The sequence below is a fragment of the Sparus aurata genome, chromosome 14 (assembly GCF_900880675.1).
Source record: "Sparus aurata chromosome 14, fSpaAur1.1, whole genome shotgun sequence".
NCBI classification, from domain to species: domain Eukaryota; kingdom Metazoa; phylum Chordata; class Actinopteri; order Spariformes; family Sparidae; genus Sparus; species Sparus aurata.
Window position 1 is genome coordinate 23228160 of NC_044200.1, and position 18799 is coordinate 23246958.

At 40.1% G+C, this 18799-nt stretch overlaps 2 protein-coding genes across 2 annotated transcripts; one reads left to right on the forward strand and one right to left on the reverse strand.

Annotated features, from left to right (window-relative positions):
* The first annotated feature begins 1410 nt into the window (after positions 1-1410).
* LOC115595242 (E3 ubiquitin-protein ligase TRIM39-like) lies at positions 1411-5256 on the forward strand. The gene is made up of 2 exons (XM_030439441.1): positions 1411-1506; positions 2351-5256. Exon 2 carries the CDS (start codon positions 2360-2362, stop codon positions 3995-3997), a length of 1638 nt encoding a protein of 545 aa, XP_030295301.1. The 5' UTR covers positions 1411-1506; positions 2351-2359; the 3' UTR covers positions 3998-5256.
* A 3201-nt stretch (positions 5257-8457) lies between these two features.
* LOC115595589 (23 kDa integral membrane protein-like) lies at positions 8458-17911 on the reverse strand. The gene is made up of 9 exons (XM_030440245.1): positions 17760-17911; positions 16023-16079; positions 13372-13491; positions 13059-13133; positions 12204-12299; positions 11547-11669; positions 11064-11096; positions 10894-10977; positions 8458-9611 (listed from the first exon to the last, which is right to left on the reverse strand). Exons 1-9 carry the CDS (start codon positions 17817-17819, stop codon positions 9519-9521), a joined length of 741 nt encoding a protein of 246 aa, XP_030296105.1. The 5' UTR covers positions 17820-17911; the 3' UTR covers positions 8458-9518.
* Between the last annotated feature and the right edge of the window lie 888 nt (positions 17912-18799).

Below are 18799 nucleotides of genomic sequence, written 5' to 3' on the forward strand. Positions count from 1 at the left end.
GAAGGCACTTGTCAGTTGAACTTCATCCTTTTTTTTGCCTTCTCCTGTCAAAATACCTGTTGGATGTAATTATCATCGAGTACTAAGACAACGAGTTTGAAGCTTTGATCATATATAAACGATAGACACAAGCCAATCAGAGGCAGAGAAGGGCACGGCCTATAGGAAAAGCAATAGGATCCATAACGGTAACATGTTTCTTTTTTGTTTAGATAATAAACGATAAAAAAGATAATATTACCACAGTAAAAAATTTTATTTCTGTAGGACTTGAAAAGTAATTCACATTATTTGTTATCATCAACAAAAGGACTAAGCGTTAGTTTCATTAATTGAATTAAATGAATGTTTAAATACACACAACCTTACTGCTGTTTACAGACTGTATCCGTTTCCATTCTCTGTGCTAAGCTAAGCTAACTAGCAACTAGTTGTAGGAGGCCAGACAGAAACATAAGCATATTCCCAACCTCTGTCTCAATGTACGTCAGCAGTATTGGTGTTTTATATTGACGTAGGAGGATAAAAAGGACAGAAATCTATCATAGTAATAACACTGATGGGAGCCTGAAGAGGCCAAACAAACCCAAACAGTCACAAACGATACACTCAGTGATTCTTCTCTCTCCGTCTCACCCTCGCTCATTAGCTCTGATGTGTGAGAGCTAGCATAGCGGTTCGATGGCCAGTAGCCTACGGTACGAGTTCAGTGTGAGGGAGCTCATCCATTTAAAACCTATTACACACTCGCACACAAAATACATTACAGAGGTCATTAAGAATATATTAGAGGTGTCGATGTCGTTATAAATTCACAACATATTAGAGAAGCCATTAGAAAAATATGGGTCAGCACACACACACACACACACACACAAGCACACAGAGAGGTTATTAATTCCATTCATGAACGAGACCGACAGTCCAAAATGACTACAGCAAGGTGTGTGTGTGTGTGTGTGTGTGTGTGTGTGTGTGTGTGTGTGTGTGAAGCCCTGCCTGCTTACTTTTTAGCAGTGAGTTTCCTTTTGTTTGTTATGAAATGAAATGTCATTGTTTGAGGGTGTTTGTAATCTGAATGGTCCGCTACCATTTCATACCAGTACTGGGAAAAGTTTGTTGTTTTGTGTGTCTGTGTTTGTGTGCTTTGTGTAGCTCACACTTACTAATGGCACCATTTAAAAATACAGGTTAGAAATAGTGTAAAATAACAAAAAAATGTCTGTGTGGGACCTCTTTGAGAGACAAATCTTGAGACAGACTAAAACCACAAATCAAACAGGAGCATTTTTCACTGAACTTGGACCTGAACCAGAACAGAAGAGGAAGCAAATATGACAAGCTTCCCGGCAGCAACACCCTAAACTGGTTTGCCTGCAGAGAGAAAGGCGCAGCAACACTCAAGACATTCTTCATTGTCGTGACAGAGCTGTCGTCCTGCACAACAAGGAAAGACTTATTTCTGAGAAAGAATCAACTCCGTTCGGACATCTTCATTGAAAATCGGTGAGTAACGTTGGTATTTTATTGGTTTTAGGCCTTTTATGTATGGATTACTAAACCGCAAAGTCATAAAGAACAATTCAGGTTTGTTTTTTCCTTGTAAACAAGTGAATGATTTGATGAATGAAAAAGAAAAAGTAATATTTTGAAGGAACTATGTAAATATCCAGTGCAATTGACATCATACATTAACTGTTGAGACAGGGTGAATTCTGCCTGTTCGACCAATTTTTAAGTGAAATCAGGAGACTATTGAATATTGTGGTGAAATAAGGCTATTTAATCGTAAATTATATATCAATCTTTAATAAAACATACAACATTAGGCGGAAATACAGACAGACTAAATACAGACAATGTTCCCTTTGGTGCATAACATCCACAGGAGTGCAAAAATGTATTTTCATCCACAGAAAAAAAAAATCTAACAGGTACAATGTTATTAAAATCTGCATAATAACATTTCTATCTCTTTATTCAGCTGATCGTTTTACTGGTCTTTTTATCCACAGACTCAACAAACAAATTAACCTAAAATACAATTTAAAAAACACATTTATTAGGGAGGTCTTTTGATTGCATTTATTGAAGTGATTCGGATGCAGCCAGTCGTAGTAAACATCGGGTTACCTTTTGTTCTAAAACAAGGGCATGCAAGTAAAATAATCAACTGACAATGTGGACACGTCTCTGAGAATCCTGTTTTATTTTGTACTCACACTGAAATAGTGAACATGCTAAACTGAATGATTATCCAGCTTTAAAATGTTGCAGCAGACATATTAGATTATGTTTGATATAAGTATTGATGTGACGGTGTTGTAATGCTTTAATTTGTTGGTTTTAGAGAGTCACCATGTCGGCTGCCAGCTGTCTGCTGACTGAGGACCAGCTTCTCTGCGGAATCTGTCTGGATGTGTTCAATGTTCCAGTCACTTTACCATGTGGACACAACTTCTGCAAAAAGTGCATCAAGCAGCACTGGGACAGCAGCGTCCACTGTCAGTGCCCCTCGTGCAAAGAATCCTTCTATAAAAAGCTTGACCTGCGAGTCAACACTTTCATATCGGAGATGGCGAGTCAGTTCAGGAAGTCAGCCGGACGAAGCAGCAGCCGGGCCGCCAAACCAGGAGACGTTCCCTGTGACGTCTGCAGCGACACTAAAATGAAAGCTGTGAAGTCCTGCCTGGTGTGTCTGGCGTCCTACTGTGAGACTCACCTGCAGCCTCATCTGACCGCCTCACGCCTGAAAAAACATCAGCTGACTGATCCTGTGGAGAACCTGGAGGGCAGGATGTGTACGATCCACGATAAACCTCTGGAGCTGTTCTGCAAGACCGACCAGACCTGCGTCTGCATGCTCTGCCCTGTTTTAGACCACAAGTCACACGAAGTCGTCCCGCTGAAAGAACAATTTGAGAGAAAGAGGGCCGAGCTGGGGAGGAGAGAGATCGAAATCCATCGAATGATCCAGGACAGACAACTGAAGATTCTGGATATCAAACAAGCTTTAAAGCTCAGTAAGGAAGCTGCAGAGAAGGAAATGGCCGATGGTGTTCAGGTCTTCACCGCTTTGATGGAGTCTTTGCAAAGTGCGCAGGCCGACCTCATCGGGACGATTGAAGAGACGCGGGAAGAGACGGAGCAAGAGGTCAAAAGTGTCATTGAAAAGTTGGAGAAGGAAATTTCTGCGCTGATGAAGACTCGAGCCGAGCTGGAGCAGCTCTCACGCTCAAAAGACCACCTCCACTTAATCCAAAACTTTGCGTCCTTGGATGCCTCAATACCCACCAGAGAGTGGACAGAGGTCAGCGTGGATCTGCCGTCATATGAGGGGACTGTAAAGACCGCAATGGATCAACTGGAGGAGACTCTTGGCAAACAGATCAAGAAGCTGCAGCACTTGGCCGAGCTGCACAGGGCCCAGCAGTTTGCAGTGGATCTGACTCTGGATCCTGATACAGCGCATGCTGCTCTCGTCCTGTCTGACGATGGCAAACAAGTATATCATGGTGTTAAAAAGAAGACCGTCAAAGACACATCTAAGAGATTTAATCCTAGTTGTTGTGTCTTAGCCAAACAGAGCTTCTCCTCTGGAAAATTCTACTTCGAGGCCGACGTTAAAGACAAGACTCGATGGACTTTGGGAGTGGCCAAAGAGTCGATCAAAAGGAAGGGAATAATCCCGATGTGCCCAGATAACGGCCACTGGACTGTGTGGCTGAAGAATGGAGAAGAGTACGCCGCTCTGGTTGGCTCTCCTCTACCTCTCACTGTAAACTCGAAGCTTGAGAAGGTGGGAGTGTTTGTGGATTATGACGAGGGTCTGGTCTCCTTCTATGACGTAAATGCAATGGATCTTCTTTACACATTTGCTGGCTTCTCCTTCGCTGAGAAACTGTACCCGTTCTTCAGTCCCGGTCTTAATGATGATGGCATAAACTCTGCCCCTTTGATCATTTCTAAAGTGAGTCACACTGATGTTTTGATTTGATCTTGTGTGACGCAGCCTTCATACAAATTTATGGGCCGAAGAAGGGCAGTTCAACATCAACTGTGGTATTTCAGTTTTGGGCGATGCTGCCACCCAGGAATGTGGATTGGAACTTGTTCAACACCCTCAGACTGTTTCCTCTTCTAATGGCGATTTAAAACATGCATTGTTTAGTCTGGCTGAATAGGTTTCAGCTTGTTTTCTCTATACGATTGACCTGATATTGAGGCGTTGACCTTGTTCCCAGAACATCATAATTAACGTTGTTCCAGGAACATTACTGAAACTGACTGATCGTGTTTTTGTTGGGTCATAGCTTAGCAACTTGAAATAAGCAGATAGAAGTTATCCTTTCCCCCCTGGAGTTTTTTACCCAAAGCTTGTTTTCTTAAACTGAACCAAGTATTTGTCAAGGTGCACAGAAAAGAACCAAAACGCCAAACGCAGGCAGACAAGTGCTGAACAAAAGGCAAGCTTTTAATAACAAAGCCAAAATCCAAAACCATAAAATGCTTCAAACCAACAAAGTACAAGTACAAACTCAGAGAAAAAGCCAGAAACAAATCACGGGAGAAGGAACACAGGAACAGATAAACTGACAAAGACAAGCAGGCAGCACACAGACTATATACACAAGGGCTGATTAACTAATACGACACAGGTGAACACAAAAGAAATGGTGGGAAATCACACAAAGGGAGGAAATAACAAGCAAAATATAACACATGAAGGCAGAACAACAACTGACCAGTGGCGTGCACAGAATTTTTGAAGGGCAGGGGAGAAAATACAGCGCGTTCCCGCCACTGAAGAGGGCACTTCAGCGCGCGTTTTGGCTCCAAAGAGGGCACTTTCAATACAAGGATTCTGTTTGTGTTTGATGTAATACAGTGAACAACAAAGGAAATGTATGTCATTGATAAATTGTCTTTTTCTTTGAAGCTAAGGGCAGATTTGACTCATATTTTGTTAAACAGATGTTTTTGTGCAATGGAAACCTGCTGTATGTAACTCTTCAGGGTTTATAGAACTGATTTAATAATTACCCTGCCATTGTTTTCTAAAAGAATTCAACGACTGTGACATTTTCTTGCGATTAACAAGTTGGGTTTTTGGTTGTCAATCCATGATTTTGCATGATTTTCAGGGATTGTTGCTGATTTCATCTTATAGAAAAGACCTGTAATGCATGTTGAAATGTGTTCAAGTGTTTTGCTTAGTTTTTTGCTTGTTTGGCAATTAAAATGCTGGAAGATTGATTAACTGTTTGTTTTTTGGGCTGGGCGATACAGCCTCAAACTGATATTGTGATATTTTTCAACCCAATTGAGAGAATTGATTTTATTTAAGTACGTAAGTGCAAGTTAAACGTTTCCTTGAATTCTGTCTGTTTGCTTCGGTTGTTTCTCTCTTGTCACAGCGCTGTGTTTATGTTCTGGTTAGGGTTTAAAAAAAACATCATGGTTTCGCCTCAAATACATGTTTTGGTTGCTGAGGTCGTGGATGGAGAAAGTCCGATGTTTTAGTCGCCAAAACAGCTGGAAATGTTCCCAGGCGTTCTTAAAAAAATCCAGTGGTGCGACTCAAATTGCAGTCAGTCGTTTCAGATTCAGATTCAGATTCAGATTCAGAATACTTTTTAATCCCTGGGGAAATTGTTTGGCTGCCTTGTTGGCTGTCGGTACAATAGTGTAGGGATGACGCATCAATAACCATCAGTAATGTGGATATAATGACCAAGTGTGTGAAGACAAGAATTAGAACAAATAGAACAATTGGGTAGGTTCAGAAAATACTTTACTGTAATGAGCTTTTAAACCAGGAGAAGACAACACTGATGTCAGATTATGATTTAACATATAATATCTACCTGTCTGAAGACAAACTCCAGGTATGCTGGCGGTGCACTCTGATCCGGCCTCTCTTACAGAAGATATGTCACCGAGCAGGAAAATCACAGGTTTTACCAACAACATCGACGATGACTTCGCTCTGTTCTCACTAAGCTTGGACAGCCTGGCAGCGAGCCAGCGTGGAAGGATCCTGAAACTAAAGAAGATGGAATTCTGCCTTCATTCTCCTCTGACTTTCACTGTCACTCACATCCTTTAAGATAAGACGGTCTGTTTTAGTCTCCTGGTCTGAAGCTCGTTCTGCTACATTCCTCACTTACTACTGTACGTTTGTAGACAGTCTGCAGGATGAAGGAATTTGCAGTGGCAATCTCTCTGCTGCTGCTGCTGCCAGCATTCATTGACTCTAATTGTTCGGCTGCCATCACACTGACATGCATTATACATCATATAAGATCCTCGCTGCTGCAATTTGCACCAGCTTCAGCCATGAGAGAGGAATCAGCTCACTTGCATCGTCCAAACAGGATGACATAAAAGTTTATCCAAGTTGAGAGCAGATAAAAACACTTTTCTGATACAAATATCTGGAGAGGAATAAAAGATTTTGTACTTCATGTGCTGATGATTGTCTGGGTGATGAATATCATCTATCAAGTATAATCGATAATAGAAAAGAAATTGAATTTGATGTAATGTTCTGCCTCTCTTTAAATAACATGGCTTGTGTTGGGAGTCTTTTCTGGTTGTTAGTCAGTTTTATGTTTGTAAAGCGTAGCTGCTGTTGTTCACACCTCGTCCGTTTGTGCAAAGATTTTCTAAACTGCGATCGTGAGTTCAAATTCACAGACAAACATGTTGACGGGTATCGGTGTGATTCCATCTTAATAAGGGATGGAACCTCTCACAACGGTTTCCTCGTGTGAATGTGTTCATACGAATGGTCTGAAAACACTGCGTTGTCATCGTTGTTGATCCGTACCTGAACCGAACTGTCCTGCTCACTTCACTCTGAGCAGCAGTCGACTTGATGTCCATTAATCTCCATCTGAAGGCAGGCGGTGCAACGTACAGCGACAGACACAATCCCAAACACGAGCAGCTCTCTGTGTTTTTATTAAGTCTGCGGCCTCTTGCTGATTTGAGTTTCATTTATTTCTTCTATAAGCATGTGGATGGTTTTAATACCTGGATGTTTTATCATGAGGACGCCCAAACTGAAATTTCTTGATCCCCCAAACTGTACTTTTGGATTATCGTCCTGTAAGACTGCGTTTTAAAAAAGACGTTCAGATAGAGAGAAAATATCCAAGATCAAGGTAAAGCTGTGAAGCAGGTGTACGAGAAAAAATACTGAAGCGAGGACTCATCTGTCAGGGAAAAGGTCCAAGACTTTAATCTTTGTCACCTGCTCAGCTTGTGTTTTCCCTCGCTGCTTCTAAAAGAGCACGCTGTCACCACCTGAAACCATCTCTCTTTGTGTTTGTTGTGGTCTTGTTTGATGAACTGAATGAATAAAGCAGCGGTGACTGAACAGAGAGGTGCGTTCGGCTCACCTGACAGCAGTGGGAGTGAAAAAAGATAAGAGATGCTAACCGCTAACATGAATCCTGTGCTCAGAGATCCTCCATCAGGGTTTAGATTTGTGGAGTTTTGCCACAAACACAATGACAAACATGAGCTTTCAGTGAATCAGTGAAGTGGAAGTGGAGTCTGACTCTAACTCAGCTGTTCAGATGATACATGAAGGTTCCACATCAGCCCTGTCAGCTGTTCTCTGGTCTCTGCTGCCATCTGATGGCTGCTGGTTTACTCTGCGATGAAGCAGTATACGGCCAAAAGTAAGTGGACACCCAGAAATGACTGTACATTTACTCAAGTATTGTAAATAAGTACACATTTGAGGTATTTGTACTTTACTTGAGTATTTCCATGCATACTTCCACTATGACTCTTAGACTTTTCACTCCACTACGTTTACTTGATACATTTAGTTACTCATTACTTTGCAGATTACATGCAACATCAAAGCCTAAGCAGCATATTTTTAAATTAATTTATCTGGCTGACAATCAGATTTAGAACAATGATGAATATCAGATCAGATATTTGGCGTCCAGTTGAACCTGATGAATCATCGCACTGCAACTTAGGAAAACACAAACAAAATGTTTAGAAGACACCTTCATTTCCAGGAAAAGACCAACTGTTCAGACCAATTTATAGGAAATGCTAAGAAGATGGTTGTGATTGTATTTATTTATCACCTTCACCGAGAAGGTTGTGTTTTAATATGTTGGCTCTCTAGTTGTCTGGGGGTAACAGACTGATCAACCGACCGATCGGGCCAAAATACAAAGAAAAATATGCTTTCAAAAAAATACCTTTTATCCACATTAGCTTTGTTCCGCCACCATCACTCAAATCCATCCTATCTCATCCTGTAACGTACTCCCAACCCTTCAAACTCATTTATCGCCCCACTTTACCTCCTGTTAGCCCTGTGGATCGGCCTCCTTCAACCCTTCACGTTGTGGTCGGGTCATGGACTGAACGTAAGAAAAAAACTGATCACAACAAACACAAGACAGCGACACCTTGAACGTATTCAGTCGACTTTATTTTGAAATGCGATGAGTGCAGATTTCACAATAAAACAGTATTTAATTTCCTTTTAAATCATTTTTTTTATAAAGGTGTTTTTCTCTGTTAAATGCCCTCGACAGATACATTTAAACTCTCATGGGTCCCAGAGGATCTGTGAAGTGATCTGTTTTTACACGACTGAAGTGTTAACGTAGACGTACACATAGCTTTGGCAAATATACAAGTTCAATGTCTTACATTTTCTACAAACACAGCAACAAGTGACAGCTGAAGTTTTTATCTGACATAATCTTTTTAACCCGAGGAAGGTCAGAAAATATTTCAATTTAATGTTGGTGATTGTTTCAGAAATAATGCCCAGGTTACCGACCAAGCCCAGAAACAATGAATCTAAATCTTTATCTTATATATGTCTTTGTGGCAGCCAAAACAGGTATTTTAAGCCAAAACATGATCTTTGTGAACACTAACCAGGTGGTTTTCGAGCCTAACCCTAAACAGAAAAAAGTTCAAATGAAGCTAAAAGAAACATGACATTTCAACAGAAATGTTCCTGCTGCAACTCTACCTGTCACCATTTATCCTGGCAATTTAGTTTCCAGACACATTGATGAACTTATGTGTGTTTCCTGGCGCAACTGGTTCTAAAAATTGGAAAATTTGTATTTTTTAAAAACTGTTACTCTTTCGGTTTTAAAATGATAACTCTGCTGCCGTGACCTTGTCAGGTTAATCGAGCTGTAGTCAGATGTGGTGAAGGCTGAGCTTCTTTTCTACAATATGTCTCTTTTACATAAGACTACTGTCATTCCGCTTACAATCAAATAACACATAAGATATACAATGACTCACAAAAAAATAAATGTTTGCAGTATTTTCTCTGATAGAAAGCTGGAGGGAGACAGCACCTTTACTCCTAAGTCAAATCCTCCTGCAGCGCGACCTCACCTTCCATTTTCCCTGACACTCTCTTTGAAATGCAGAGGCCATGTATTGACCGCTGTGACCTCCTGTTATTTTGCACAGGTTAAAGGTCAGGGGTCAGGGGTCGGAGGGTCCCCTCAGTAGCTCTTCATAGGGAAGGACGCTCCTCCGGCGCTGTCGTAACGTCTGACCTGGTGGATCATCAGGATGGAGACCAGCAGGCCCATCAGCTACAGAGACAGGAAGACAAACGAGATCTCAGACACCTCAAATCCACATCAGAAGTGACAAACATCACAGAGGTGACCATCTGTGTACAGCTGCTGACTGGAGGCCTTTTACTGAGATACTCCAACTAATAAAGAGATGTCCTGGATAATTAAACAGAGGAGGTAAATGTTGTGGCCATTGGATCAAATTATTACAACTTTGCATCCGATAAATGAAGATTCATCCTCTAGTTTGGTACGAAGGATTATAGTTTTAAGGGTTAATGCTGATAACGCAGCCTCGTTTCCACGAAGAGTTCAGTTCATTATACATTAGACTGGTTATTTTTCCATTTTCATTACCAAATGTTGAGGGTGGTACCAAAAGAACCACTCTGTGGCATCCCTTGTAATCATCACCCTTCTGTTGAGATACAGAGCACACTGATCGGACTCTGAATGATGGAGTTAGAATCCTGCAGACCACTGATTGGTCAATCAGAACAACTAGAGTCGAGTGAACAAATTATTAAAATGTATTAACATGACCGACCAAAGACTTTTCTTTTGTTTTACTTCTACTAAAAGCAGAAGGGTTGAACAATAATAGGCTGAAATGAGTATCAGCTACAGATAATGTACGTTTTATAAGTATCAGTATCATCTGCAAGAATCTGGTAGCTGACTGAAGTTTATTCATTCAAGTTAATAAAGAACTTGTTCTAAAGATAGTTCTTAAAGTCAAAACTCGATTCTGAGGCTGTTTTGTGGTCCTCGAATGAATGAAGATGTCCGTCACAAGTACAACCCTCTTCCAGATTTAACCCTGCCCATCCCAAGTATGTACACGGATATAGATCATTTAGTTGGTTGAACAGATGCAGAACAGTTGTTACTCAGTCATCCCTGCCATCAGCTGGCTGCACATGAAAAACCAAATACATTTGAAATGAACAACATCTTTACAAATGTAAGACCTTCTAGTGACTTGCTAAACAATCTTGTAAAGTAAAGTTAAGATTAAGACTTTTCTGTTAGACTCAGGAGCATCACACGTCTTTCTCTTCTGAATCTGGAAGAGAACTGATCGAGACTGTTCTCAAGTTTCTCAAAGTTTGATATAGAAGTATTCATAGAATAGCCTCAGAATTGAGCTTCTGACCGATGTTTTTGGACAGAAAACCAACAGAACTTTAAGTTTCTTTATAAATTTGACTAAAATGAGCTTCAGTCAGCGACCAGGAGGATATTGACATATTCATTGTGTTTTTTGCCAACAAAAGAGAATTAAAGCAGCACTTACTGCGGTAACAGCAAATCCAAAGCATATGCCCATGACGATCTGGAAAAAGAAGTTGGTCCACGTCAAGATGAAGTCACTGCATGTCTGCAGGAGAGGAGACAGAGATGCGGTCATGATCTGGGAACATCACCGACTGGTAGCTTTGATGGGTTGATTGATTTATTAAATACCTCTTTATAGATCCTGCTTGGGCCTGAGGTTCCCTGCAAGAAAACAAGAGTACAATAAGTTTATTACAAACACATATTGATGCTGATGGATCGTCAGACCCTGGTTCATTGCTCGCCTCTGTTTTAATAACTCCTTCTATGTCCTTCTTTGTTTCTCCCCCTGCAAATTTTTTTCTTTTTTATCTCAACAAGTTTTTCCTCACTTGCGTCATCTGAGGACAGATAATGTTGTTCATTTTACAGTTTGTACAGGTTTGATTTGATTTAAACACATAAAGAAACAGACCACTGCTTATCTTCTGTCAAATATCACAAAATATAACGAACTACGAGAGAGCTCACTAGAGTCAGGATGTCAGGAAGCATCTGAAACCACTTTTCTTTTCTTGGGGGTGCTCTGTCCAACAATTTTACAAACTTTCCAAAACCAATAATCTGGTAATCATCGCCATTTAACACCAGCAAGATTTTATGAGAACAAACCTGAGGTCTGGCTTTACAGTCAGAGCTTCCATATCCTCCATAAAGTCCACCTCCAGTGCAGGCGCAGGAGTTGGGGATTGTATCACCCCAGTCCGAGGCACTCACAACTCCACAGCAATGGATCTGTGATCACACCAGAACTAGTTTTAAATGCTGGAAAAGGGCTGGAGAGGACCTGCACTGGTACTGTACTAGATATCAATAGTATTAAAGGTGCAATATGTAAGATTTTTTGGTGAAAACAGTTTAAAAATCCACTAAAACTATAACAACATGTGAAGAAATAACAGTTATAATGTTAGGCTATCTTTGTATTGTATTACAGAGAGATCTACTGACGTTAGCATGCTAACCAGCTAGCCCCTGCCCATCCTGGTCCAAAAACTCCTGTGCCAGTGCTATTTCTGGTATGCTAACTGCACAGCTAACTGAGCTAACAGTAGATCCAGTTAGCAGGCACTGAAATGCTGCCACGTATTTTTTAGTATATCCTCACAGAGGGTGTGATTAGCTCATTTCTATATATTTTTGTAAGACTTTAACTTACTATTTTCTCATGATTTATGACTATATTTTGAATAAAAACTCTAAGTTTAGCATAAGATTTTCTGTAAGCATTCAGCTAGATAGACATCTACAATGTAAAGAAGACATTACAGATGACTGTATCGCGTTAAGCAGCTCTCTCATTTCCGGGTCTCTCATCACAGGCTCTATGATCTCAGGGGAGGCGTTTTTAACGCTTGACATCAGCTGCAAGGGGAGAAAAAAAAACATTGTCATCATCAAGAAAGAAATGTCGACAAGACAATGAGAGAACATGTTAGCACTACGGTGGCTAACAATAGACAGAATATGTTAGCATCATGGTAGGATAAGGTACACTGAGAAAGGGATAATAAATAAATAAGAACTAGTATAACAGTAGAAAGACAGACAGTAGTAGCGTCAAGCTAGACCAAAAATGTTAGCATATGGCTACCGAGCAGAGTTAGAAGTGTTAGCATCAAGTAGGAGCAAAAACTGTCAGCAAAAAGAGTGAGTGAAATGATAAGGTTAGCATCAAGAGATTTAAAAACTTTAGCTTAGAAAGAGTAAGCAATAGGGTCAAGATGAGAGTGTTAGTGTGAAAATTTGCTAAAACAAACGTTAGCATAGAAAGAAGGGTAAACAATGGTAGCGTCAAGATAGAGTTGAAAACTTAAGCATACCGAAAAGAGCATGCTGATTAATGGAAGCGAAAAACATTAGCATAGAGAGAAGAGTAAGCAGTGATAGATGAGTCATTAGCATTCAGATAGACAATTTAGCATTTTTGGCATCAAGAAAGTCGTCAAAGTAATCAAAGGAGAGAATATAATCTGAAATCATGATGCCATTACTCTCATTTATTTATCTTGACAAAACAGAGAGAAAGATTGCCCCACAGACAAAATACTGAGAAGGAATATTAGGCTGAAGATACGGAGATGAACATTTGATAGATCAATAGATGGTAGCTAGATAGATGACCTTGTTCCGTTCAACAACGATAATGATGCCAAAGATCATCATGATGACCATTCCAACCGCCATGAATCCTGCAAACTGTACATGAAAACAATATGAGCAATATTCACAGACAACGTGACCAGTGGCAGAATTAAATACCGGCAGTTCATGTTTGCACAATGCACATGTCCAAAATGTATTCTAGTGGTCGGGTTGATCACACACACCTTGTCCTGTCTTGATTTGCAACAGAATAAGCAAACAAAAAAAATAAAAAATAAAAAACCCTCATGTGCAGTTAATTCCTCTGTTTGACGTGGACTCTGGTACTTACTATTTTGAGGAAGATTACTTTCTCAGAGCTGCCTGCGTAGATTCCCAGGCAGGAGATGCCAAGGATACCGAGGGCAAACACCCAACCCCACGCCATATTCGGACTCCCGACCACCGACAGCTGCTCCGCAACATCACAAACATCAACACTGAATTACTGCAAAGCTTTCATTTTAAACTGTAACTAAACAGTTCAAATTTAGTTTGAGAAAAGAAAATTTAGAGACAGCTTTTTCCAGTTTTTAAGAACATCTTTCTTGAAACTTAAGTTTACTTTAGTTCATAAACCGAAATGTCGTTTAATGCCAAATAAGAGATATCTTTCATGTTCATGCATCTCAAATGGCTCATTTAACTAACCAGAGTAGCTTAGCTTAGAAACGAAGGTCTCCAGCCAGCGATCAGAGCTGCAATTCAGGTGACGATGCAAATGTTAATAAACTGATATTAGACCTACAAGCTACAAGAACGAGCCTGTGAACAATTTAAGAAATCACACATTTTAACATTTATAACCCTGAACGAGCAGGAAACGCTGGCTGGTCACACAGCAGTTCACATAAAAACTGCAGCTAATGTTAACATTACTTATATTAGCTAACACTAGCTAGCCAAGGACGTTATATTACATCTGGACACATCTGAGGTGGAGCCTCGTTCATTCCTATGAAGCTCTACGCACTAGAGACTTCCTCCGACCGAGCTGGCTAACTTTAATAGAGATAAAATAATGTAACCGTGCGGCTCATCTAGACTTTCTGAATTTAATTGGACTGAACAGCCCAAATTCCGACAGTGAAATAAGTCATTTCTGGTGAGTGCACTGTTTAGCCTGGACGGAAACTGGCTTCAAAGCCTGGCGCTCTCCCTGGGGGCTTGTAGCTAGCTAGCGTGAGGGCAGTAGACTGTGCTGCATGGCATATACTGTACAACTAAAGCTGTGAAGATGTGTTATTTAAAATGAAGAATGATTCATCTTCATAAAATGTTGTAAGACCTTGAATATTTTTAGACAGAATACGTTTTCAAAGGATTTTATTCGCTGAACTGCCAGTGAATGTCTTCACAGAGGAAGAGTCCATTCTTGGTTGAGGTGTTTTCATAGGATTTGCTGGCAACATAAAACGTTTTCTTTTACACGTTCCAATGCTGCACAGAGCACCGCCAGTGTTTGCATCAACGTACAGCTGCACTCCACAAAATGGCCAACGGAGGGCATGAAATCTAAGGACTGCTGGTTTCCTTTTGGCAGCAGTGATGGAAAGTCAATTTGATTTCTTGAGACAAAGAGCTCAAAGGCTGCGCGCCTTTTTGTCACGCTGCCGAGAGGATTTCAGATCTGATAACTTTGTCACAGACCTTTCCTGTTTCTTACTGTTGCTGCGAGAGTCGACTGAGCGAGTGGAAAAACTGCTGCATCTGTTCTTCATTAAGAGTAATCAAAGTCTCCGCTACGTCTTGGCAGCTCGGTCGTCGCCTTATAAACACTTACAGTCCTTCACCTCATTTGTTTTCGACAGCTCTAAACAGGTATTCTGTATGTTCTGCAGGATTACACACGAGATGTTCTGACTGAAACAATCAGACATTATTTTCACAGAACAGCTGCTTTTGTTTTGATTTAACGACCTAAGAACAATATCTGGACTGATGCAGTTTTTATTCTGCCGGGTGTACGTGGTTTTAAAAGGTTAAGGTTACGGTAAAATATAAATCCCAGCTGGTTTATGTTTGAGTAAAGCAGCAAAACAAACCCCCCTCTGCTTTTTCCCAAACTGACACTTGATTGATTTAATTGCTGACATGTGACTCAGTTTCCCTTGTGAGTTTCCCTGCGAGTCACGTTACAGTAAATCTGCAGCATGTCCTGCCAACACACTTCCTGCGATGGCAGGCTGCAAAGAAATGTTTCATAACGGTCATCTGGTAGATTCATGTGGTTATGTTTTTCTGACCAGCGACCGTCAGTGAAGTGGACGTGAGAGGAAGAGTCTGACACATAAAACAATAGAACTGTACAGGCCACAATCAGTGCGGAAACATCTTTCTCCCCACTTGTGTTTTACAATTTTATGTAAGCAATGTCAAAACCTTATCATTCCATTTTCCTCAGAGTTACAGCTGATATCAACACGGGACAAAATGGAGACAGTGCCAACCCGGCTTCATTTCCCAGGGAGACTTTGTGCCAAATCAGCGTTCACTTCATTATGATGCAAAGGTGAAATAATGTGATACAAAGTTAATTAGTGAGAGTTGGAGGTGCTGGTACATCCGTGAAAGCAGCTTATCAAACTCATATTGAAGTTTATTGTAAGGCAACGACCTCTAGTGGCTGCAGTCAGTATTACAGCAGCAAAGGATGAAGCCAGGTGATGAAGTCTGAATTACGAAAGAGGTCGAAGTTGATGGTCGGGTTAAAAAAGCCCAGTTCATCCAGGATGTCGCTGCTCGTGTCCAGTGTGAAACCAAAAGACAGTTTGACTTGTTACTTACATACGAAACGTAACTTTGCATGTACGTAACAAAAGTGAGAGAAAGCACCCAAAAGGAAACTTGAAAAGAAATGAATACATTACTTGTTTATATTAATTCTGCATTTGGAACATGAAATGGTGTACTGCTGTTGTTGTTGTTGTTGTTGTTGTTTACCTGGTGGTTGTAGGCGCTGGACTTCAGCGCCCCGTAGACCATCAGACATCCAAAGATCTGAGGACACATCACGTTAGTTAGATTACAGCACAAACAGGACGGAGCAAGAATTTACCAAATAGTTTGTGAAGCAGCTTTAAAGGGACTTTTCACATTTCTTCTGTCTTTAAAAGGTTCAAATTTGTACATTAAATGATTGAATAACACGCGCAGGATCTCATCCCAACTTTAAATAGCGTGTTTGATATTATGCAACTTGTTTAAAGAGTCGCAGTGAAACAGCTGTCGTGATGCGTTTCAGAGGAAAAGGAAAATGGGCAGTTTGGTTGCAGAAATTATTCACAGCTGCAATATAAACATTTACATCCTCCTGCTCTCAGGCAGGGTCAGCTGGTCAACTAAAATCACATGTGATAGGTTAGATTTACATCATTAAGACTTTAAGAAGAGTCATCAAAGTTATGTCAGAGGGATTTTGATAAATACGCACTTTGACAAATATTCAGACTGCAAGAGACAAAAAGTATTAAACAAGAGAGACTTAAAATCTCTTCAAAATCTCTTTCAGGGCTTAAAACCAACAAATCGTTTGGTTTCTCGCAGCGTGAGAACTGTGTTTACAATCTCTGTTACATCCACATGTGGGAGCAATTAACTGATGCATGCTGGGATTTTATTGACTCTGTCTGTGATTCCTGCACTGAGACACTAGAGGGAGACAGAGATCTGAACACTGAACGCCCTTGTCACACCTGCAGACGCTCACATCTGTTTAACTTCAGAGACGCTGAACATCACTTCATCATCATTTACATCCTCCAATCTAAACATGTCTCATCTATTGTAAGAAATAAATAAATAAGAAAATTAAGCCAGTTTTTTTCTCTTTTTATACATTTAGTTTTCTGATAAATTATTTTATCTGCATTTTTTTTTCTCAGCAAAACAAAAAGACAATGCATCCTTAAAACAAAAAGTGGCCTCTTCAAACTCCACCCTCTTTAAATTTAATCTTTTCTTTTTTTTTTTGCAGCTGAAAACATCCAGCAGATAGGAAGGAAACATCGTCAGGGAGAAGAAAAGGCGGTTCTGTCAGTCGGTGGGGCTGAAATATGATCTCTGATGCACCTCAAACACACACACACACATGCACAGACACATGCACACACGCATGCACACACACACACACACACACACTCTCTCTGTTTCTGTTACTGGAAGTGACTCTTTACAGAACATACACAATACAAAAAAAAATGTCTTTCCGTCATAAAAATACAATTCACAACTAATTTGATGTTTTATCACATTAGTGTCATTTTCATCAAACAACACAAAGTCTTTAAGGGTTTTTTTTATATACATGTTTTTATTTTAGTACTAAAACTTTAAATTTGAAGACTTACAGAAGTTTTTTTTTCCTCTCTTTCTTTTAAGAAAATCTGTATTGTTTGCTTTTTTGGAGCACACTACAGTTTTTCCACACCGATTTTCTTGTAAAAGATGAAAAAAAACTTTTTTTTTCCACCTGGATAAAAACTCATTTAACAAAAACAACAGGAAAAAGAATCTTGTTGTTTGTTGCTTTTGGTGGATATGTGCTTTTCTGTTTTTCTTACTTTTTTTTTTATCTTTTTCTCCAAACACAAACACTAAACTCATGGAAAACAACCAAAAAGAGGAAAGAAATAAAGAAAAAAACATAAATCACCACTAAACAAAAGTATTTCCACTTACTGCAAACACCACATTGAAGAAGATAAAGAGGCATTTGAGGCATCCGTTAATTTTCCCCATCTTCAGTTTTTTAAGGCTCTCAGAGATGAAGCAGAACACGAGTGTGCATGTAACACAGTGTGTGCCGAGATAAACTGCCTGGCGAGTGAATGTTCACACAGAACTACGTCACACAGAGCTGATCTGCAGCCAAACCAACTGAAGTCCTCACCGGACCCACGCAAGACTTTCAGGAACAAGTCCCAGCTTGAAGTCACACGGAGATAATAACCTTTACACACCTTGTTATTAATTTGATTATAAAAAGGTCAAAAAGGTAAAAATGATTAATATGCAAAATAGCGATGCAGCACACAAAGAAGAATGAAAGAGAGGAAAAACTTTCCTATTTAAAAAGATGGTAATTGACTGTGGCCTGTGCAAATCAAGTTTATCTTTTAGTAATTCCACATCTAGGGATTGAAGCACAAAGTTCAGAGTGTTCAGAACAAAATTAATTAATTATCTGTCTGGAGGGTCTGCTGTGAGAAACAAGGAAATATCTGACAGATGAGGACAGGAAGTTTACAAGTCGCTGTCAGAGATCAGCTTGTCGATATGGATACACTTTTTTGTTCACATTCCCATGAAAAAGGCAAAACAAACATGATGGATGGCATAAAGAGCCCACATGTTCTCACTCCCTACTCGTCAGACACAGCAGCTCAGTCAGTGGCCTTAAGATTCACTCTATGATGGTCGACCTCCTCCACTGGTGTGGATTTTGGACTGGACTAGACTTTCAAAATAAAGCCTGCTGACAGTTTACATAGTTTGGACTGTTATCAATGTTGTTAAACTGTTGAAACAAAAACTGCTTGGTTAGGTTTAGGGTCCAAAACCACTTGGTTAGGTTCAGACTCCAGAACTACTTGGTTAGGTTCAGGCTCCAACACTTCTTGGCTAGGTTCAGACTCCAGAACTACTTGGTTAGGTTTAGGGTCCAAAACCACTTGGTTAGGTTCAGACTCCAGAACTACTTGGTTAGGTTCAGACTCCAA